This window comes from Carassius gibelio, chromosome B14 (assembly GCF_023724105.1).
Source record: "Carassius gibelio isolate Cgi1373 ecotype wild population from Czech Republic chromosome B14, carGib1.2-hapl.c, whole genome shotgun sequence".
Classification (NCBI taxonomy): domain Eukaryota; kingdom Metazoa; phylum Chordata; class Actinopteri; order Cypriniformes; family Cyprinidae; genus Carassius; species Carassius gibelio.
The window spans coordinates 1-22367 of record NC_068409.1 but is presented as its reverse complement, the minus strand read 5'-3'; the positions used below and the strand labels follow the sequence as shown (position 1 = coordinate 22367).

The 22367-nt window shown below is 37.3% G+C and overlaps 3 protein-coding genes across 7 annotated transcripts; 1 reads left to right on the top strand and 2 right to left on the bottom strand.

Annotated features, from left to right (window-relative positions):
- Positions 1–7619: 7619 nt before the first annotated feature.
- LOC127971361 (chromobox protein homolog 5-like) lies at positions 7620–13912 on the bottom strand. Of its 2 annotated transcripts, none has more exons than XM_052574306.1 (6): positions 13747–13912; positions 12573–12645; positions 11531–11747; positions 11032–11257; positions 10515–10615; positions 7620–8769 (listed from the first exon to the last, which is right to left on the bottom strand). In XM_052574306.1, the coding sequence occupies exons 3-6, from the start codon at positions 11668–11670 to the stop codon at positions 8628–8630; spliced, it is 609 nt and encodes a 202-aa protein (XP_052430266.1). In that variant the 5' UTR covers positions 11671–11747; positions 12573–12645; positions 13747–13912; the 3' UTR covers positions 7620–8627. The 2 variants fall into 2 exon arrangements, with proteins under 2 accessions (XP_052430266.1, XP_052430267.1); XM_052574307.1 differs by having other exon boundaries at positions 12577–12645.
- Positions 13913–14423: 511 nt separating this feature from the next.
- Positions 14424–18247, top strand: LOC127971360 (heterogeneous nuclear ribonucleoprotein A3 homolog 1-like). Of its 3 annotated transcripts, XR_008156829.1 has the most exons (12): positions 14424–14589; positions 15107–15226; positions 15376–15522; positions 15600–15810; positions 15895–15987; positions 16066–16188; positions 16274–16345; positions 16432–16605; positions 16700–16843; positions 16924–16993; positions 18030–18097; positions 18170–18247. XR_008156829.1 is itself a non-coding variant. In XM_052574305.1 (11 exons), exons 1-10 carry the CDS (start codon positions 14578–14580, stop codon positions 16983–16985), a joined length of 1158 nt encoding a protein of 385 aa, XP_052430265.1. In that variant the 5' UTR covers positions 14424–14577; the 3' UTR covers positions 16986–16993; positions 18030–18247. The 3 variants fall into 3 exon arrangements, 2 of the variants coding, with proteins under 2 accessions (XP_052430265.1, XP_052430264.1); XM_052574305.1 differs by having other exon boundaries at positions 18030–18247; XM_052574304.1 differs by lacking the exons at positions 18030–18097; positions 18170–18247 and adding an exon at positions 17171–17471 and having other exon boundaries at positions 14425–14589.
- LOC127971359 (transcription factor NF-E2 45 kDa subunit-like) lies at positions 17824–22345 on the bottom strand. 2 transcript variants are annotated; one of them, XM_052574302.1, is made up of 4 exons: positions 21441–22345; positions 21163–21223; positions 20326–20457; positions 17824–19821 (listed from the first exon to the last, which is right to left on the bottom strand). In XM_052574302.1, the coding sequence occupies exons 2-4, from the start codon at positions 21208–21210 to the stop codon at positions 18580–18582; spliced, it is 1422 nt and encodes a 473-aa protein (XP_052430262.1). In that variant the 5' UTR covers positions 21211–21223; positions 21441–22345; the 3' UTR covers positions 17824–18579. The 2 variants fall into 2 exon arrangements, with proteins under 2 accessions (XP_052430262.1, XP_052430261.1); XM_052574301.1 differs by having other exon boundaries at positions 21519–22345.
- Positions 22346–22367: the final 22 nt, after the last annotated feature.

The following is a 22367-nucleotide window of genomic DNA, read 5'->3' as shown; positions in this document are numbered from 1 at the left end:
CCCCTTCATCTGTCTCCACTGGGCAGCACACACAGGAAATGTCTTTTCAGTTCCCCGTAAAGAAAGCTTCGGGTGACCTTGCTTTTGCCAAGGTAACACATCTGCCATGCATTTTCACATAGTTCGGCATCCCATTTTAAAGCATCTTTTAGGGTTCCTAAAACCATTTTGAATTGTTTGTGATGAGACTCGGCTAATATTAGTCATACCCACTAAATGCACTTTGCAATCGACTGTGGCTCTTTCATAAACACACCATGGCTCTTTAACAAAGATATTTTCCTTTCCGTGAGAAGCTAAACGCCAGCGTCACAGTCAGTATCATCAGAGGAACAGATTGCGTTTCTTTCTCCATGTGTTTGTAAAGCATTTGGACCCTATTCCCTCTCCATATGATGTGAGTCTCTCTATAGAAGGCTAAAGGAAACCAGGTGTGGACAAGCTGTACTCCAGAGGTCAGGAGTGGAAGCATGCAACACAAACTTTTATGCACTGTTTTCTCTCACGGTCTTCTAAGGATTGCTAATCAAATGCAGCATGCTGAAGTAGTTCATAACACTTTGGAGAACAAGCAATGCAACACATCTGCTCCCAACAAACAAACAGAAACCTTTGTGGAAGATAAATCCTTTATGGAAAAGCTCTTGTTGTCAACATAGGCAGACAGGAGTGTGATTTGAGGAGAGAGAGAGAGAGAGAGAGAGAGAGAAGGGAAGATCCAGACAGAGATGTCCGTCTGCTGGAGGCCATTTACTGAATCCTCTCATAATTCCTGGATTTCTGCAAGGCCGTTCTTGGTTGTATTGCAGAACAAATGGGAAATAGCTTTCTGGGAAGGTCTTACTATTTTTAAAACAATCAGAATGTGTTTGTGTACACTATATACACACATTATGTAAACAAAAACTATTTGATGTGATTAATCATTTGGCAGCACTAATATATATATATATATATATATATATATATATATATATATATATATATATATATATATATATATATATACATACATACATATATATATACTTTATAATATATTTTTTACAATACTCGATTAAAAATATGTAATTTTAATTTAATCTTGTCTTTTACATATTTTGATTTTCCACAAAATAATGCACATTTACACCAATAATCCTGTTAACAGATGTTAACATACCCTTGTTTCTTAATATAGTTCTTGAAAATCAGTGAATGTCTGGACCTACAGCCAATAAAAGTTTGGGGTCAGTAAGACTTTTTTTTTTTATATAATTTGTCTCTTACCAAGGTTGCATTTATTGGATTAAAAATACATTTTGTAACATTATAAATGTCTTTACCATCACCTTTATTAAAACGCCTTTGCTGAATAAAAGTATTAATTTCTTTTACAGAAACAAATTCCACTGACCCCTAACTTTCAAATGGTAGTGTGTGTATTTATATATTTATAATATGAATATTAAACCATGTGATATTCATTTAATTCATTTCAATAGCACTATTCTAACCAAGGCCAAATTGGATAATTTACTTTTTTTAAATATCATTTGAACTCCAAATTCCTCCATCAGTTTTGTGTGTTAAACCAGATCGGGTTGTTTATGAAATTATTTTGAGTTGCATAGCATGCCTGTTCTGAAAGCCAGGGGATTTCACAGAAATCCAATAGAGGAATCCCTGTCTCAAAGATCAGCTCTTTCCTGAAAGCCCTATCAGTCATTCCCTGACATTTTACGATTGAGAAGCATTTGATGGGCCGGGGTTTTCATCGGACAGATGTGCCCACAGCCCTTTAGTTTGCCAGCTGGGCCGTCCTGCACATGGCTGGGCCATTCTAGCTGCTGGATCACAGAGCACTCTGTTTTCAGCCGCTGCCAGATAACAGAGGGTCCTCTGGGGATGCCGTAACTCTAGACGCTCCATCGTGCCATGTCACGCTGCCTGTACTGCAGTCGGCGCAGAACTGTCAGTTTAAATGAGTGGCCGCGGGCCAGCGTCTGAACGTGTCTGTCCTGAATGTGAGTGGATTAGCACTCTCCACATCCAGCTCAGCCAGGAAACTCAAGAAGACTTTTAAAGCTAAATAGGCGCCATCATAAATTTGAAGACATGCTGACTAAAAACAACCCAAGTAATGCAAAGTGGGCTTCCTAGCCCTGGGGCAAGATGGGATGCAGGAGAGGCCAGCAGGTGGGCACTTTTGACTGACCTTAAAGCTTGAGTGAAGAAAACATGTGACTGTCATCTAAGAAATCAACATTTACAAAAATAAATATATAAAAAAAGAAGGTAACACTTTACTATATAATGTATTATTAAAGTAAACTTTAATGTATCGTAATGCACCTTATAATGCATTCTATGATCATGTGACTATTATAACCACATTATAATACATTATCTATTCATTGTTACAGCTTAGAGAGTATAATGCATTAAAACACACAACAAACAACCCATTTCAGATATAATAGAAGGAAGAAGGAATATGCAAATATGGAAGCAATATTAATTTGATGTATAATTTTATTTTATATAGAGGGAAATATTTTATACAAATGACCTGCATTTTAGAAATGTGTATTATGTAACTGTAATATATATATATATATATATATATATATATATATATATATATATATATATAAATATACCGTATATATATATACCGTATATATATACCGTATATATATATATATTTAATAATATATTTAATAATTATAACAACATTTCTAATACATTTGAATATTTTCATATTCATTGTTACCGTTTTATACAGTATAATGCATTAAATGTAAAAGGGAATCTGCAAATATTATAAAGTATTTTAACTTTGCTTTAAATCATTGATGAAAACACATGTATTATAAAAAAAAAATATGAATACATTCATAAAGGCTAAACAGAAAAGTGTTAACAAAAATATTTTTTTACATATCCAAACATTGACGGATTGTGGTAGTAACTTGTGTAGTTCTACTAATCTACATGCTCAGAATCGATTAGCCGTGTGCCAACTCAAAGGTGTTTAATTGCTTTCCTCCAACACGTGAATACACACAAGTGTGTCATTTCAGAGCAGAAGTGAGACGCTTACTGAGATTAACTGTGCAGTTAGTTCCAACTGCACTGTGATCAGTTTGGGTCTATGTAAGCATTAAATAACAGTCATCAGAGAAAACCGGGGCAATACTACTAAACGAAAAGCAATTGAAGCCTACATTTAGAAGTGAATTTGGTCTACTATTATGAGGCTCTATCACCAGTGTGGTCAATTTTTATGCTAGAGGAGGTCAGCCGAAACACATTTAAAGATGGACGTTAAATCATAGAAATAAATATATAAATGCAGATGTGTAATTGCAGGGCCAATGTAATTCTGGTGTAGTTTAAAGACTTGAAATAAACATTTTCGCCTAATAAAGGCATGACATTGTGAGACATTATCTCTTTCAGTCTTTCTCTCACATCTTTAACGTCCCCTGTGAAAATGAATTTACAGTCTAATTACAGAACACGGCACGTGTTGAAGGGACACAAATCTGCCATCATTAAGAAATGACAGAAAACTGCCATTTTGTAATTGAAGTATAAGTCTGAATCAATATTTAGAAGTCCCAGTAGGTTACAGAGTGACAGAGAAACGAGAAGCCTTCCAAGAATGACGGTGTTGTATTCATTGTTAATTGCAGAACAGAATCAAGAAAGAAAACTGCAAGAACTTCATGAACTTCTCAGAACAAATGCGATATATATATATATATATATATATATATATATATATATATATATATATATATATATATATATATATATATATGTGTGTGTGTATATATATATATATATATATATATATATATATATATATATTGTACTGTATAACTATCACAATATATTATATAATTAATATTATGTTATTATCTAATATATAGTATAATAATATACGTAATATAATATATACATAAACACATATATATATATATATATATATATATGAAGGAATTTATAACATTAAACACTGGTCACAAGCCGATCAAACCCAAATGTACCACAAATCTTAATGGGAGTAATAAAATGTATATTTATGATTTAGATGCCAAGATTTTTTATAATTAGAATGTCCTTAAGGGATGTAATATTTCAACAGCGAAGCTCGTCATGCAACGCGCTGTAAATAATACATACCAAGTAATGTAATGATTTGCTCAAAGCTAATTTAAAAAAGCCCATGAATCAGTTCATAGAGCAACCCACAGTGACATTTACTCTGCGCTCATTCAGCTCCCTGCCTCCAAAAGCTCCAGCTCCAGAATGGGCTGTTCATAGAGAGCTTTGCTATTAAACGCAGCTCTAATAGGCTTTCTCGCCTCACTGTATCTTCTTCCTCCTGCCGAGCATCTCCGGACAGCAAAGCTTGTGCTGTCTGTCGGCCCTGCCCCATCCCTATCTCCGCTTTTACCTCCGGCCTGTTAAAAATGATATCAGCTCAAGGAGGGCGAACATTAGCATTTGCATTTTATTGGAGGCATGGAGATTTAGAGCAGTGGATACATCAGCTCTGAGCAGACAGAATTAGTTAACAATGCATTATCTCCCTTTTATGGAGGCCATAATTCTCTCACTCCCCTGGAGAAGAGATGGGGGTGGAGGAGGACTGGACGGAACGCCAGACTGCTCGCTCCACGGTGGGGGTTCTGGGAGAGGCTGGGCTTTGTTTCTCGATGCTTTGCTGCGCATTAAACCCAAAGAGCATTGCTGCGGCATTAGGCTTCACGATTCTAACAACAGCCCAATAGAGGGCCGATAAGCGTCTCTAAAGGTCACGGATAACGACATGACCTTGCGTTCTTAATGACGGTGCACATAATCGAACACTAAAATTCAGCTGAATCGTGGTGTAATCACGCTTGCGTGTGCGTATAGGCTATTAGGTTTGGAAAGGGGTTCGAAAACTGTCGTCTGATGCGCTTATGAGGCCTTCAGGACGCTGATCGCTGACCCGAAGGAAGCGACGGTGCTCGAGTACACATTGTGTGTGCGTTCCAGTGGTTTGGACGGTGCTGCAGTGTGGATCGAACACACCGCTGCAGTCATCCCCTCCCAAACTCCATCCCTCGACCACAGCTGTTCAGTGGTCCCCTTGACAGCCATCTATTAGAGCTTATGCGCAGCAAAAACCCATCGGACCACATGCATCCCAGAAATCATGCACACAGACTCTATTCGGCGCTTGATTACTTTTTTTTTGCCTCAGCAAATATATTCAAAGCGTGCACTCTTTGCTTATTGGTAAAAACGTCACTCAGGAAAGGCAAACCCCAAAGTTTTGCTCATAGCTCAACATTGTGGGTTTTACCATGGGATTATGATTTTAAAGGAATAGTTTGTCCAAAAGTTCAAATTCTGTGATCCTTTACACACCTTATGTCATTCCAAACTTGTATGACTTTCTTTGGTTAAATGAAAATCTATTTTGAAGAACTAAATACAGTGAGAAAGTCAAACACTCTTAAAATAAATGTTCTTAACTTTTTTTGCAGCGATGCCATAACCATTTAAAGAACATTTTTAAAAATCTAAAGAACCTTTTGTGCAGTGGAAAGGATCCATGGATGGTTCTTCATGCCATTAACCTTCAGTTGTTATATTGTAGAATTACCTTTTTTGGTTCCCCATTATATATTTTTTTTCAGTGAACCGTTCTTAAAAGAACAACTTTTACTTAAAGGCCATTCTAATATTCTAAAGAACTTTTTTGTGGATTACATAGGTTCTGTGGACATTAAAAGTTCTTCACGAAACATTCATTGACAAATAAGGTTTTGTTGTTTTCTTAGTGTGAAGGACATTTATCTGAACATGATCATTTCTCCACTTTAAAGAAATTTTTTTTGCAATGGAAAGGTCCAATGGAAGGTTCCATCTATGGAATCCTTCTATTAGACAAAAGGTTCTAGAGCGGAAAATGTTTCTTTAAAATAATACATTTTTCTTCACACTATAATGGTTCTTTTAAGAACTGATCACTGAAAGGATCTTTTGGGAACCAAAAATTGTTCTATGGCATCACTGAAAAATCCCACTTTTTATATGGATTTTAAAGGTTCTTCATGGAATCATTCATGCCAATAAAGAATCTTCAATTTAATTTAGGAATGTTTGGGTCAAACTATTCATTTAACACACGAATCCTATTTTGATTCAACAGTCATTTTGCTTGTGTCTTTCAAATATGACTTCACAAACTCTATTCTCCATCTCTCCTGATCTTACATTCCTTGAGTCCTGGTGGAGCAGAGCGAGTGTGACAGCTCTCCAGCGTTCCATAAAGCATAAATGCAGCCTCTCAGCTATCTGCTGAGACTTCTGCTCCCCGGGGCCGAAAATTTACTAGTGACCTCTGCATTCCATTTCAGAGCTGAACCGCTTCCCCCTTTTCCCCTTTGGAAAATTCCACTGCTACTGAGGTAGTCGAAAAAACGGTATTACAGGAAGGGGTTAACGGCTTTGCGACTCTGGACTGTGAGGAGCTGAGGCCATGAAGGGGCTACAAGACACATTCACAATAGGCCAAATGTCTCAGAAACGCGAGAAAAATAGAATAAAAATAGAAAACAGTGAATTGGAAGTCTATAATGAGGCTAAAGCAAATCTGCAGGGCTAGGCTACTGTCGTCATCCGTAAGATATGACTGCGATATTGAATATCTGTGAAATTGAGAACAAGTGTACAGTGGAAACAATGTATGGCATTCATACAAATGTTCTGCATGGGAAGTTACATGAAATGAGTCAAATTAACCTGCATCAAGACTAGGTCAAAACTGAGAAATAAGTTGATGCATGACCTCCGAAATATCAGTGAATATAATGCATCTATAGGCCAAATGGTATACTTTTTAAATACAAATACACCCAGGAATCCCTTTTTTTATGTATTCAGAATCCCTATGCAACTTATGGTGCGCTATTTGATAGGTAGAAACAAGGAGGCAAGACTTGCTCCATTATGACATCTGCTGGTACACATCAGCACTGATTTTCAGGTTCAGCTTAACACTGTACTAAAGGAGAAGGTGCCTATCCGACTTGTTAAAATAATGTTTTTAAATTGTGCTTCATCACAAGCATTACATAGAGTAAAACTTCATAATCTCAGCACTACAATTATATTTATTTTGTATGACTCGAGTCACAAAAAAAAAAAAAAAAAGGTTTAGGGATTCCAGAAATATTCAACTGTTAGTGTTAAAAACTAGATTTACTATGGTACAGGACATTAAAAAAGGCTATGCACTTATAGAATAGCAAAAGACAACTATTGTTGCACATTTTTAAAACAACTGCTAGTCATGTGTATAAATGATCATGGAAGTGATGGTCCTTTTGTAATATAACAAAAGCCACACCAAAAATAAAGAAAATAGTATGTTCTATGTTCAACCCTGTTTAATAACTTTCCCCCACATTACAAACAACTCAATCTAAACCTTTCTCACTATTCTTCAGCTGTCAGTGGACTGCGCCCATTCATTTCAAATAAAACAAGCTCTTTTCCTGTTCTGATCTCGAAGGAGTAGCTTTTGTTCAGTGGCTTTGCAAAGCAAAGCACAAAACTCTAGTGTAGGCATGTAACCTTGATAAACACCATTTTATTGAGTCAACTCTATGTTAAAAAAATAATAAGAACCCAACATATGATTAAACTACCACGTGAAAGATTCAGGAGTTCAAACAGGAAGTGTTCACCAAATCAGCCACAAGAGGGAGCATACCAGTTAAACATATGGAGCATCATGGAAAAAGTGTTTCGAAACAGATAAAAATGTCCCCTTACACACTCACATGATGACGACAGTCTGCGCTCCTGCAAGCACCAGTGAGAAGTTCAAAGGTAAGTCAAAGGCCAATTCTTAATGTAGGAGTTTACAAAGACGTTAGAGGAAGAACAGAGAAAAATAAGGACGTCAATGTTCTGAATTTAATATGGGGAAGCGATTATAAGGTGTAGTTTCTTTATGTGGCTTTACTGACAATCAGAAACAAAAATAATAATAAAAATAAAACTCAGAGGATTTTGGCATACGAGGGTCATGATTAAAGTTAAAATGATGATACAGCAAAATTTATTCTACCCGTTAAAAAAAAAAAAAGCAGAAATCAGTAAAGTGGGTGACATCAGCTTGTGAAATAAAACCAACGCTGTCACGTCTTTATCCAGCGTTTTAAATGTTAAGCGCACACGCAACTGATGTTTTCAGTCATTTCCAGCAACACTACCAAATCAACCGTGTGAATGATAAAAAGTTAAAAGTTTGACATGTACGGGTTTCCACTGTTTCACATCTACACTAGCGCACAACACATCATAAGAACATAGTTGTAGGGGCACAAATACACAAATTAGAAGGAAGATCAGAGAAGAGAGATCACATTCCACCGCTCTGCTGCAGCCGCCGTTCGCCACGGCCTTTCAGGTTGTCTGGTGAGAGATGGTGGATGGAGGTTGTAACCTCCAGTACTTGCTGGCCGTTTTTCTTTTACTAAATGGTCCGTTAAAGTTGGCTATGAGAGTGTCACCAGTGTGACAAAGGGCATAAGGTTTGGAGGACTCAGCATCTTTCCTCCCCCCTCTGCCCTTTAAACCACCGTGGCGCTCTTTTCCTTCTTGTCGCCATCTTCGTGCCAGGTCAGGCGCTCCTCGTAGAAGGCAATGACAATCTGTGGGCACTTGTGATTGGCTTCCTTTGCAAGCACAAGGTCTGCCTCATCAGAGTCCTTCCTGCGGTGTGACAACAGCAGCAAAGCAAAGACAAATTTGCATTAAGTGGACAATTGCAGTGTTATACATCAGCATTAGCTTCAGGTCTAATTGAAACTGTGTGACATTAAAATCCTCAAATGCCCTTAATTTGTTAGTTAAAGCTTTAACCGAAATAAACAGATGTCGACATCATGACTTGTGCTAACCTCCAGACACTACAGCAGTTCAAACTGATCTAACATCAGGCATTGACTTGGTTTACATTTATTGCATGCAATCATGTCATAACATTAGGGATTTAATACTTTAACACATTTTAAGACCTGCACAAATAAAATGAAGATTGTAAGTCCATATAGAAGAAACATTTATAATTTCTAAATAAACTCAGATTCTTTTACTCAATTAAACAGACTGGGGCAATACATATGTTTTTCAATTTTATTGAAGTTTATGAACTAATGTATCAATACATAGAGCTTAATTAAACATGGCTAATACAAAAATGTAACCATACATTCATAATTAATCAACAGTATAAGTGTTGGCTTAATATAAAATGTGGTATTCGTTGATTGCAAACTGCTCTGAAACTGACAGCCTGTAGACATTTGAACAACTCTGAGTTTTGCCTCTGAATGTGTAACAAATCACAGCTTTTTAAAGTTTAATCATCACATTAGTTCATATTAGTAACGTATAGTTTCTCTGTCCTCAAATTTAAAACCTCTAAATATGATAATCAATACTTTTGTTATGACAGTTATGGCCTTAAATTTAATCAAAATAAAATGTAAGACTTTTTAGGGACCAATGAAAACCTTGATAAATATATTCAACCCTAAGGAGCTATGCATATTTGATTACAGTTTTATATTAGAAAACATTTTGGCAATAGTAATTTCTAAATTTGTAAAATCTAAGAAAACAAAGTTTTTTTTATGTAGCTATGCTGATTGATGGGTGTTTGTTTTATTGTATTATGCCACTGTAGTTCAAACAGTGGAACATTTGGGCAAAAAACAAATAGGATTATGTGCTAAACACGCTATACAATGCAAAAGGTTGCATCCAAAATAAACAATGCAATTTCTGCCACATTCTATGAAGAAAATACACACATGAAAAGAATCATTAAAGGAACATGTTTATAGTAATTGCTGTAGTCTGTTTGTCAAAGTGTACATTTGTCTGTATACTAAGATAAACATACTTTGTACAGGTACCAGTCAGGAACTGGAATTATATTTTATGGAATTATATTAACACGATGAGAAATACAGAAACTGTAACAGAGACAAAGACAAATAAAGACAGACAGGATACTACACTGAAAGGTTAAAATGTACAGGTGTAAATAGGTATAGGATAGTGACAAAAGAATAATGGTTATACAGTCTCACACAGGGCAGGAGTGTGAACGTGAGAAAAGCAGACACAAAGAAACAAGCATGGGGCAGTTTGCATCATTTCAAACATAATGGAAAGTGTAAATATGGCCATTGACTCTACGGTCCTAACACCCATCTCGGGTGATCCAATCACAATTGGTCAGCTGAGGCACTTCACTGATTACTCCTGGTATCAATATGCATCTCCTGTGACCACTTGTGATTGGATTTCAATTTAAATTCATCGTCCACTGTTATTTTAACTAGAATATGGTCAGACTTGTGGCTTTGGTTTAGATGTGTTTTTAAGGTGAGATTCATTTAAATCTAAGTAAATTTTACTACCGATATGTGAAGGACTGTTTTACTCACCACTTCATAAGGAACATAAGGTCTCCACAGGAGTCTGTTGCTCCAATAATCTTCTCAGGCTCCAGGCCTCGCTCAAAACCTCTTGCTACAAGGATCTCATCCTAGAAAAAATAAGAGTGAAAATCTAAATTCCTTGTTTATAGCAAACCAATCCATCGTAATGGCACTTAAGTGTAAACATTTGCTTCTGTCCAAAATACAAATCCATAACGCAAAATATTTCTGACGGCACCCATCCTCTGCAGAGGATCCATTGGTGAGCAAGTGATATGAAATCTCTCTCAATGAACAGGCAAAATCATCTACATCTTGGATGGCCAGAAGGTGCGTACATTTTCAGCAAATTTAAATTTTGGTGGAAATTTTCCTTAAAGCAAGTAATGAGGTAAGAAACGTATTTTAGAGAGAATTCATCCCTCTGGATGTACTTGCAATATCAGGATGGATATTGCATTGTAATTACATTGTAATGAAGTTTATGTGGGGGGGCCTTAAACCCTTTTTCATTAACTCTTACCTCCTTTTTCTTTTTGGGTTTGCTGCTGCTCCCGTTCTCTTCCTCTGAGTTTTTCCTCTTGCTGTTGCTGCTGCTACTGTCTTTGGGACGGGCCGCAGAAGAGCCTGTGCTGGAGGGCTTGCTGCTGGGGGTGCTTCCGCTGCTTCCCTTTTTATATGTCTTCATGAACTCAGCGATAAGCTCTGGACAGTCCAGGTTCTTCTCTGGTTCCCATGTGTTGTGTTTGCTGCAAAACAATGCATGATAAACTAAAGCCAATGGATTTCCTCATATTATAGATACACCATCAGGTAGTCTACATACTACTGACAATACTAGGAGTGTTCTTAAAACTAGGTTTTTTTTTATTCGACTTGTCCACTAATTTCACTTCAAAACTACTGATGTTTTTCCATAGTAATGCATTTTTAGACTTTTACATGCAGTAAAACAAACCCACATCTTCTTGAGATGAAACAATCTATACTACTACTTATTATGAAGTACAAAGAAGTCTTACTCTGAAAAGCCTTTCCACTTCAGGAAATATTCCACACGGCCCTTAAAAACTCGCCTGTCCATAACCTTCTCCACTACATACTCTTCCTCCTCTGAGGAAGAAGCCTCATCATCTTCACGGTTCTGGTTCTTCTTTCCCATGGCTAATTCGGAATGTCTTTCCTATGAGCAAGTGTGACCTGTGTGGCTCCCTGGTCCGGGGGAGGAAAGTGTTCCCACTGAAAAAAGAAAAAAAAAGGTGTAGGGCAGTCATTTACCATATAAAAAAAAAAAAACAAAAAAAAACAAAAAGAGGAGCATATTCATTTCAAATATAACTTGAATATAAACGAACATATGACATCAAAATAGATCTGTGCATTAGATCTTGCAGCGTAAATGTCTAATAAATCTAATGCTGTCAGTAATATAATAATCAACAAATACTACTGATAATAATAACTTGAGTTACTACCTCTATTTCATACAGCAAAGTCTACCCAAGAGTTTTAATTTAGATTCTCTAACTTCTGCTAGTGATATATGATGATAGTGCTGTTAAGAATGTACAAAGGTAGTTTACTTCTATTGTCTTGTAATGTGTCTCTTCAATTAAACTGTATTACTCACCATTCAATTTAATAATTGCCTGAAGTCAAAGGACAATGTTTACTTAAGAAATTAATTAGCGTTAGTTTCTTCTGTGGTACTGTATATCATGAAACTTCACTGGTCAAAGTATTACCTATATTGTATGGCATTAATTTAATCTTTATGTGTTCCTGTGGCTTAGTGGTAGAGAATTGCGTTAGCAGCGCAAAATATTGTATGTTTGATTCCCAGGGAACACACATACTGATTTAAAAAAAAAAAAGTGTAGCATGAATGCACTGAAAGTTGTTTTGAATAAAAGCGTCTGCTAAATGTATCAATGTAATATGGACTGTTGTCTGTATTGTTACCCTTAACAGTATAACAAAAGTTGGATAGTATGAGCAAAATCTCACAACTTAAGGTTAAACCTTTCTTACCTTAAAAAGCTATATTTATTTGTATACACTCACCTACAGTATTTATTTGGAGGACGTGACCTCAAAGTGCAGAGATGATTCTTGGATTACAGCATTCAGAGCTCCCCTAAACAAATACAATTAATTTAAACATTACTTGACTTGCACATAAATGTACATCAATAAACAAGCATAATGAGAAACGCATTCAACGTTTTAATAAATGGGAGTCTTAGAAATATGCACACAAAAGATCAGCGTGCCTTTGATTTGAGGAAATCTACAATTAGTTTCAAGCCTATGTGCATAATAATAATAATAGCTTAATAAATTAACTTTAAAATATGTTTGTTAGTAAACATAGTGCGCACAGTCATCCAAGCTAAAGGAACAATGCACGCAGTCTGTATACATTACATTAAAACCAAGCCTTTATATTGGGATGCAATTCCTATATTAATTTACCAAGATACATTCTTATTCAAGCTTGCACAAGAACTGCGATGAACCAGCCATGTGTTCTTATCTTACTGTCTTGAAGCATTTTAGAGAGCAAGGCCAAACAATGTGAAAACATTGAACAGCCCTAAACGCTATTTCATAGTTTCACGTCGATTGCCATATGCGATGTAATTCCCAATGCATTTATTCCAAAATACGAAACATAATTCCCATCGTAAACGGGTTTAAAAGCAGTGTTAGCTACACTGCTAACATTTTAGCTACATAAGTCCCATTGATTGCTCATGTTTGCCTCACTATAAGCTCATTTCGAAATAGTAACAGTACGAAAACACTAAGAGAGATCAATACAAGGAGAGCATAAATTAATGTGTTTACGGTGTTGTGTTTGTGTAGAACGCAAGTTCAACTAGTCAATACATGCAAAAACAATAAACAAGGCTCGCCGATACCCAGGCGCATGATAGCAGGCTAACGTAACATTAGCTCAATTAGCATACACGCTCCACTTCTTTCTTCGGTTTCCTGCGTAAAAACCGCTAACGTTACAAGCAAATAATTCATGTGCTTTTTCGCATTTATTTAAATATCATCGTCGTGCAAGTTAGTGAGCCTTTGCTTAGCAATAGCGAGGACCGTACAGAACAGATTTCACCTGATCCTATCATATTAAAGCGTAACACTGACGGATTAAATCATTTCCAATGCAAGGGGAACGTACAATGGCTCATCCTGGCGTCGATGTGAAGAATTAGTGTATACTTACTGAGATATTTTTCGATGTTTTCTTATTCGTGTTTGATAAGGAGGCTGAGGCGGTTTTTCCCCTGCACTCAAGAGTTTGGTGCCTTTCGCGCACGCATCCGTCCAGTGGCGCGTCCAGCCAATCAGCGTGCGCCTGAGTGAACTGCTCTCGCGCCAAAAATGCGCATACAATGGGATGCGCACGCGTCACAAACTTTCTGTTTTGTAAAAAAAAAATATATATATATATATATATATATATATATATATATATATATATATATATATATATATATATATATATATATAAAATAAATACAATTAAATATTTAATCCCACCATTTTAAAACCAGATATTTTCATATAAAATTAACGAGTCCCTTTGAATCAGAGATTAAAGTTATGTGGAAGATGTGTGAATAAACCCATAACTTGTAATTATTAATCCCCTCATATCTTTTGATCGTATATATATATATATATATATATATATATATATATATATATATATATATATATATATATATATATATATATATATATATATATATATATATATATATATATATATATATATATATTTGCCAAGACAACAAAAAAGCATTTTTTTTACGTGTGAAGAAGATTTGGAAACGCACTAACGTCTATTCCACGGATTGACATGACTCTCAGCCAATCAGATGTCGTCAAAACGCAACACAAAGGCGTTAGCGGGAAGCCTTAACCAATCATCGTCTGTAGTTCGAGGGAACTGTATTTGACCAAGCTATTTATTGTATCCTCCCCAGTTCTTGGTGCGTGTCTGTCTCACCGACGAGTGTGTGGCGCAGCACGAGCAGAAATAGTCGGCAGGATGTCCAAAGAGGTAGGTTGGCTTTAATAATGCAGCTAGTTTTGCTTTTATGAGAAATGGTTTAAGCGATATAGTTTTCATGCTCTGAGCATTTTCCGATTTGACTCCGATCTCATCCGAGGCTCTTTTGTTAATGCAGATAGCGTGTTTGGCCGCCATTTTAACTCTTGTACTCTGCAGACACAGGCCGCGTGTTTGCATTGAAGGTCGTGTTTTTCTTAAATCTCGTAGTTCGTTTTAATTTCTCACCGGCCACATCTGTGGAATTATATTATAATTATATCTTGTTTTACATCGATTTATAATCCATATTGTTTTACTGAAACAAAAGTACTGTTTATAGAGCGAGACGGGGGCATTGCTTCTTTTCTCCTGTCCAACATGGCGGAGATGTTCGATCACCTTCCCCCAAATAGTCTTTAACGGCAAGGATTAATGGCGCTTTGCGTGAGAACTGATTGTTTAATATTCGCTGCAGAATAACACACAACGCACTCCTTTTCAGTTAAATTTTATGGGTTATTTTCAGGGCCAACCACGTGAGCCAGAACAGCTGCGGAAGCTCTTCATTGGAGGGCTCAGCTTTGAAACCACAGACGATAGTTTGCGGGAGCATTTTGAACAATGGGGCGCCTTAACGGATTGTGTGGTAAGTTCCTTCTATCTTGCTTCCCTATGTCGATAGACAACATGGATCATAAATTTGCATGATCTAACCCCAAGTATTGTGATTTAAGGGTATGGTGATGACCAATACGTGCTTTAACCCTTATTATGCTTGTTTATGTGCTGTTATAGGTGATGAAAGACCCAAACACCAAACGCTCCAGGGGCTTTGGGTTCGTCACCTATTCCAACGTGACTGAAGTTGATGCCGCTATGGATGCACGGCCCCACAAGGTTGACGGCAGGCTCGTGGAACCCAAACGAGCCGTGTCTCGAGAGGTGCGTTTTAACACCTCAAGCCTTTGTAATGTAAATGGTTATAAAGACGTGTATGAATGTGCGCTTTTTGGTTTTAGGATTCCAACAAGCCGTTTGCTCACACAACTGTGAAGAAGATATTTGTGGGTGGTATTAAAGATGACACCGAGGAGAACCATCTTCGTGATTACTTCAAACATTTTGGCAAAATTGAGGCCATTGAGATAATGGTTGACCACAAGACAGGAAACAAAAGAGGCTTTGCTTTTGTTACGTTCGATGACCATGATTCCGTTGATCGCATCGTCAGTAAGTGCTTCTGTTCAAGTGTAATTTCTAGTGTCTTAATACTGTTGGTAGTTTTATTATAAATACTGTCTTCCCTCTCCTTAGTTCAAAAATACCACACTGTGAATGGACACAACTGTGAAGTCAGAAAAGCTCTGTCTAAACAAGAGATGCAAAACACTAGCATGAACATGAGAGGTAAGTTGGTGTTCAATGTGTTTCTTCTGTTTTAATATACTTGGATGTATTCAATGGGTATTTTACTACAATCTATAGGCCGTGGAGGTGGTGGTGGAGGAGGAGGTGGAAACTTCAACAGATATGGCAACAATGGCGGCTACAACAATGACTTTGGAAGTGGTGGCGGTGGCGGCAACCGAGATGGTTATTTTGGAAGAGGTTTGTGCCTAAGTGGAAATTGTTTTAAATGATGAATTGAAGTTATTTTGTATGGACTTGAAGCAATTTACACAACCCTTTTCAGGAGGCAGAGCTGGTGGCAGTGGCGGTTATGGAGGTGACAACTACAACAATGGATTTGGTGGTGGAGGAGATGGTACGCAGTGGTTTCTTGGTTCACTGAAAGTACGGTTTAGTAAAATGTTTTAATGCTAAGTAACTAATTCCTCTTTCTTTCTCTAGGTAATTATGGTGGCGGCCCTGGTAACTATGGTGGAAACCGTGGATATGGAGGAGGTGGCGGTGGAGGAGGTTATGGCAACCAGGGTGGTGGTTATGGTGGTGGTGGTGGCGGCAACAGCAGCGGTGGTGGCTATAATGACAATTACAACAACGGCAATGGAAACTTTGGAGGTGGTGAGTACATGCCAGTCTGAATTCTGAACTTCCATATAAATAACTTGAGCTGTCAGCAAATAACCAGGTGTAATTGGTTTTTAAATGCAAATAGGCAACTTTGGAGGTGGTGGTGGCGGCGGAGGTGGTAACTACAATGACTTTGGCAACTATAGCAACCAGCAGTCCAGCTATGGTCCCATGAAAGGGAACTTTGGAGGTGGCGGAGGAGGTGGAAGAAACAGTGGCCCATATGGTGGTGAGTGTTTCATATTGGCCTTTCTTTTTTTCACCTTGTATAAACAACTTAAATCCTAAATGACATGACATCTGTTTTAGGTGGCTATGGCAGTGGATCTGGTGGTGGATATGGAAGCAGCTCTGGTGGTAGACGGTTTTGAGCTCAAAGGTTAGTTTCAAATTCTTTACTTAATAGACTTAACAGGTTTACAGGTTAACAATCCCAATACGTTAGTCATGGACTAAATACTCATTGCATACTGTAACCTTGCTGTACATCTGGTGTAGAAACAACAAACCTCAGGTAGTGTGCAGCTTAACATTTGTTGTTCATATTGTTCAACAGGACTGAGTGCTTTAGGAGAGGAGAGCAAGAGAAGTGACAGGGCAGATGCAGGTTTACATCCCTAGATCTGCTCAGCAAAACAGGCCTGGCAGATTAACAGCTGCCACCAGAAGAAGTGTACAGTAGCGCTATCATGTGTGGGACATCATGATTTTGTCATCATGCAGACTTATTTTATATTGTCTATGGGGGAAAAGCATTCCAATGAGGTTTTATGTAGAACTACTTTCAGTCTTTATGGTTTTGATTATGTAACCAATCAAGGTGAAATAAAACATCCTTTCTGTTTTTTTTTTTAAAAGATGTGCGTTTTAGTCATGTTTTCTGGGGGGTTTTAGCGTAGTACACTAACTTAAAGTAGCTTCTATGAATACTTTTTAGAACATAAATTCAAGACCGCAGTTTGGCTCTTGGGAAAAACTTGGTAACGTAAGTGAAATGGTCAAAACTGGTTCAAAAAGCATAGGCTGTTAAATGCAAATGCTTAGAGTAGTGTGGTTGCATATCAGTCTAGCCATGGGAGAAGGCTGAGAAAGGAGTAGCAAGATCATCGCCCTGTGAAGAAGCAGGGAGTACAGGGCGCAACTCAAAGACTAGCAGGCAGCGCTTTTAGAACTCCTGTAGGTAAGAACAGACTTCTCAACTACCGCTGGTAACTGTAAGACATTTTATTAGCAGAAGCTGTACAGTTAATGTGAACTTCCCATTCAGTGTTGTGTATTACAGGGGAAGTAACTGAAGTCAGCATAGTTTGGTGCACAAGATTTTGTAGACCTTAAACCCTTTTAATGCATGCCCACTTGTGTGTTTTCCTTGTTCTATATTTAATGTGCTGACCATGTTACTCTTGCTTTTTCAGGTTCTGATGAGTGGAAATCCTCTCTTGAAATGAAAAGGCATTTGTATAAACTGGTGAAATGATAAAAGGTACTTGCTCTTGTAATGCAGTATTCATCTTGTTTACAATATTCTAAACCTCAAACTTGTTCTCTTTTCTAGGACCAAAATGCAGCTGAAGAGTTTTTTTATTTTTATTACCTGTGTTTTTTACCAATAAAATTTTAATGCTACAAATGACTTGCCTTGTGTAGAACCCATTTACTTAAAGCATGTGTTTGTTGTACATAATACTGATTCTAGGTTTTAAATCGATGTACAGGTTTTTTTTTTAACATCACCTACAGCATCATGCATAAAAGTTTTGAAATTGCCTTAATCTTAAAAGCTCTTCATAATTTTTTGTAGTTACACATTTTGTAGTTCTGTCCTAAACTTCTTTGGCTAGAAATTAGTCTTTTATTTTTTTTTTTTAATGACAAATGATTACAAGTAAGTGGTCAAGTGTAGGAAACTCAAAAGTTTAGTTGTCCATCTATGGGTGACTTAGATTTTTCTAAATGCACATCAGTTCATTCACCCTCCAGGGCTGTATTCCGAGGCACCAAGTAAACGTTGCCATCATTAGTTAGTTGTAGTAAATACTCATCAACTGAAAAAGGGTGTCCCTCTTCATCACGTAGTTGTGAAAACACTTGGGTGTAAAGATCTGAGAGCCGACATTTGATGACTGCTAGGTTTTGCTGAAACTCCAGTCTCTCTCTGGTTAAATGTTCTCTTTGGGCTTGAAGCTGTCCCAACTCATTTTCTAAATGCACAATATTCTCCAACTTCCGCTTGCGGCAGTTCTGAGCTGCAACTTTGTTCTTCCCTCGTCTGCGAATGTCCCTCACAAGTGCCAGTTGAGCGTCGTTCAGTGTGAATTGGGTCAAGAGCTCATTGAAGTCATCCACTGGTAGATTCACAATCTTGTCCAGCGCGAATGGGATTTTGAGAGCAAGAGCTCGCCTCTCATCTCTGCTCAGGGGTACAGAAACGCTGCTCGATTTTGGTTTTTGGTACATGGATTGATATGAACCCAGTCTTGTTAAACCTGAGCTGTTCAATTGCAGATCATGCAGGGCTGTGGGTAAAACCGGTTGCTTCACTGATGCAATTGGTTGGTAAGTCTGTTGGTTGACTGGTTGCATATTTGCAGTTGTGGGAAAAGAAGTTCCAGGGAATGAACTGTAAGACTGGTGGTAGTCCACAGACCCAAGCAAACTCTGCCGCATGCGACATTGTTCCCCAATACTCTCGCTTTCAGCATAACCCATCATTACATCTGCAGGTAAGTACGAAGGTACTCCATGCACCACATTCTCAGGAGAGGCAAGCGGTGGGCTTGAACCAAGTGACAAACCAGAATCTGACTCCAGATCATCTGTGCAAGCCTGTTTGATCTGTCCTGTGCAATGAAGGTTGATAACCCCATCTTTCGCAATACCATGACTGCGTGTTGTCATGTTCATGTGCTCCAAAAGACTCATGAGAGGTGGATGAAAAGCTTGCGTACTCGTAAGCATTCTGGAGGAACCGTGGCCGCCGGGGACAGGGAGGCTGTAGTGCATATCCATGTGTGGGTTTAAACGCTGATAGGGTGGCATCATATCCGGGTATGCATTTTCATAGACCGCAGCAGGATGAGCATCACAACTGGCTGGAATGGATTCTGGTTGCGGTTGACTCATCCCGAACCCACCTTGAGAAACCATGGGCTCCATGGACAGGTATGGAATAGCTTCAAAGGGATTCTCATTGGGTACCTCAAACTCCTGTGACAAAAAATAATATTTTAATAACAAGAATTTCCAGTTTTACTCAAACTTGACTTGAGGGGATTCAAATCAAACTCTTTTTACAATAAAACACTAGTAAAGTGAAGGTTTGCAGTCGATTTGTGCTGCAGAAGAGGGTTGTATTCAGCCATCTGCTCAGGACCTGCCCACCTGGGTGAATGTGCCACCCGTAGCTTATGCAGGTCTTACTTCGGAGCGCTCAGGTTTCATGTCGAAACAGATGGTCATTGTGCAATGCAGGGGACTGTCGGCAATATACAGCACTCACCCTCTTTCTCTGTCTGCCTTTATCCTCACATCACTCAATTGGCCCATTGTTCCAGATCATAACTCAATGTGTGCATTTACAAAGGATTCAGCATTAGAATTTTTTTTATAAGGCCACCATTTCATTAAGACTCTAAAACGACTGGCTTTCTTCAGTTGTGAAATTTATGCGTGTGAAAGAGTAAGTTTAGTCAGGAGTTTCAGTCTACTGACCTGAAGTTCTGTGATGGCCATCAGTTCCTGCCAGGCCAAGTCCATATCCAAATGTTGGGGGGAACGTTGTGCCCTGAATCCAGTGACATTGGTGGACACCTCCCCATGCAGTCTTCCAGGGTTTGCCAGTCCCTTAAAATTAATACAGTCTATTAATTTTTTTATCATATGTTATTTAAATATCTTTAAATATTTATTAAAATATAATTACTTCAAATTTGTAGAACAAGAACATTACATTTATATATATATATATATATATATATATATATATATATATATATTTTTTTTTTTAATTTATTTATACATCATCTGAAAGATGAATAAATAAGCTTCCACTGAGATGTCGAAGTCCTTAGCAATGCATACTACAAATACTTTTTTTCTTGTGGATATATTATTTACAGTAGGAAATTTACAAAATATCTTCATGGAACATAATTTTTATTTAAAATCCCAATGATTTTTGGCATAAAAGAAAAAATTATCATTTTGACCCATACAATGTATTTTTGGCTATTGTTACAAATTATCCATTCTACTTATGACTGGGTTTGTGGTCCAGGGTTACTTGTTATTTTGAAAGTGTTTTAAGTGTACTGTTAAAAATCTGCAAGTGCAGTAAGACAAAATATCTGTAAAATATGCATTCTCACAAGTTTTGTTTTTAAATATTTTTCTTAACTGAAAGTAATTCAACTGATTAAAAAGTCATTTTTTGTAGGTTACAGATAGGTTTTACAGCATTCATTTATTTGTTTAAAAATATTTTATTTTTCTAGGCTTTTCTCACTGGGAAAGCGGAATTATAATATTTTTCCCCATAAAGATACTGACCTCACAACTGAGCCTCAGGGGAAGTACACCGTTGATTGCTGAACACATTCAGGACAGACCCCTGATGCAGTGAATCAATGTAAAACAAAAGAAGTCAGTCACTTTTTGTATTTTGTCAGACATGAATTTCAAGAAAAAATTATTTGTAGAGTTAAAAATAAAGAGAAAAATACACACAAACAATGTAAGTGTTCACATAACAGGAAATATAGCTGTGACCACGTCAACAATCATAGGACCAAATTTATTCATACTCGACCACATTTTTATCTACACACCCGTAAATGAGGATGATGTCACCGAAACTAAAAAAATTGACATTAATCTTCAGAATATATCTTGTTTGAGACTCTCACATTTCCCATGTGCTCCAAATGTCATTTTTTGTGTCACTGGACATGAAGTTTCTTTGGGCTGCATTTGTCCTATCAACTGGCTTTGCGAACAGTTATGTCAACCCTTGATAAGACAATCTTTTGGGAGCCAGCCTGTTCTCCAGCAAACGAAGGCAGGGGCCTAACCACAGACATCAGAATGTCAGGAACACTTTCTCAGCACACTCCCTCGACGTCGAAAATAAATCAATTAATCCATGTGATACTTAATATACATTAGCAGTCATTCTGGTTACCATTGAGTTTCGTTTCATTTAGCTATTTCATTGTGTAAAACAAATTAAACTTGTGTCTCATCTGTTGGTTTGTTTTTATTGGTGCTATATTAGAGCCTTTTTATACACAACAACGGCTTTAAACTTTGATGTTGGGTTGCTGTTAAATTGGACATATTTTGTAAACACTATGCAGCTATAATACCAATAATTTTGCAATCTAAGTCATTATTCCGCTTGCAAGTGTTATCGTTTTTAATTCAAATGAACAATTTTACAAAAGAGTGAAAACTTCATACATTTTAGTACAATTTCATATAATTTGAAAGCACTTCTTAGCTAACCGAATTGAACTGAAGCCTGACTGAAATGGTACAAGTTTGACAGGACGTGGCAGCAATAATGCTGTATAACATCTAATGGTTTGGCATTTCACGTGTGGTAAAGTATTTAACAAAACACATCTTTCCTTTTGACATATTGAGGGTTAAAACATATATCCTGCCTTTACCGCGGTGTCTAGCTTATTTCCTTTGACTAGTTTATGAAATTTTGAGGGGACAGGGCTATGGGACCGGCCTTTCACATTTCAACA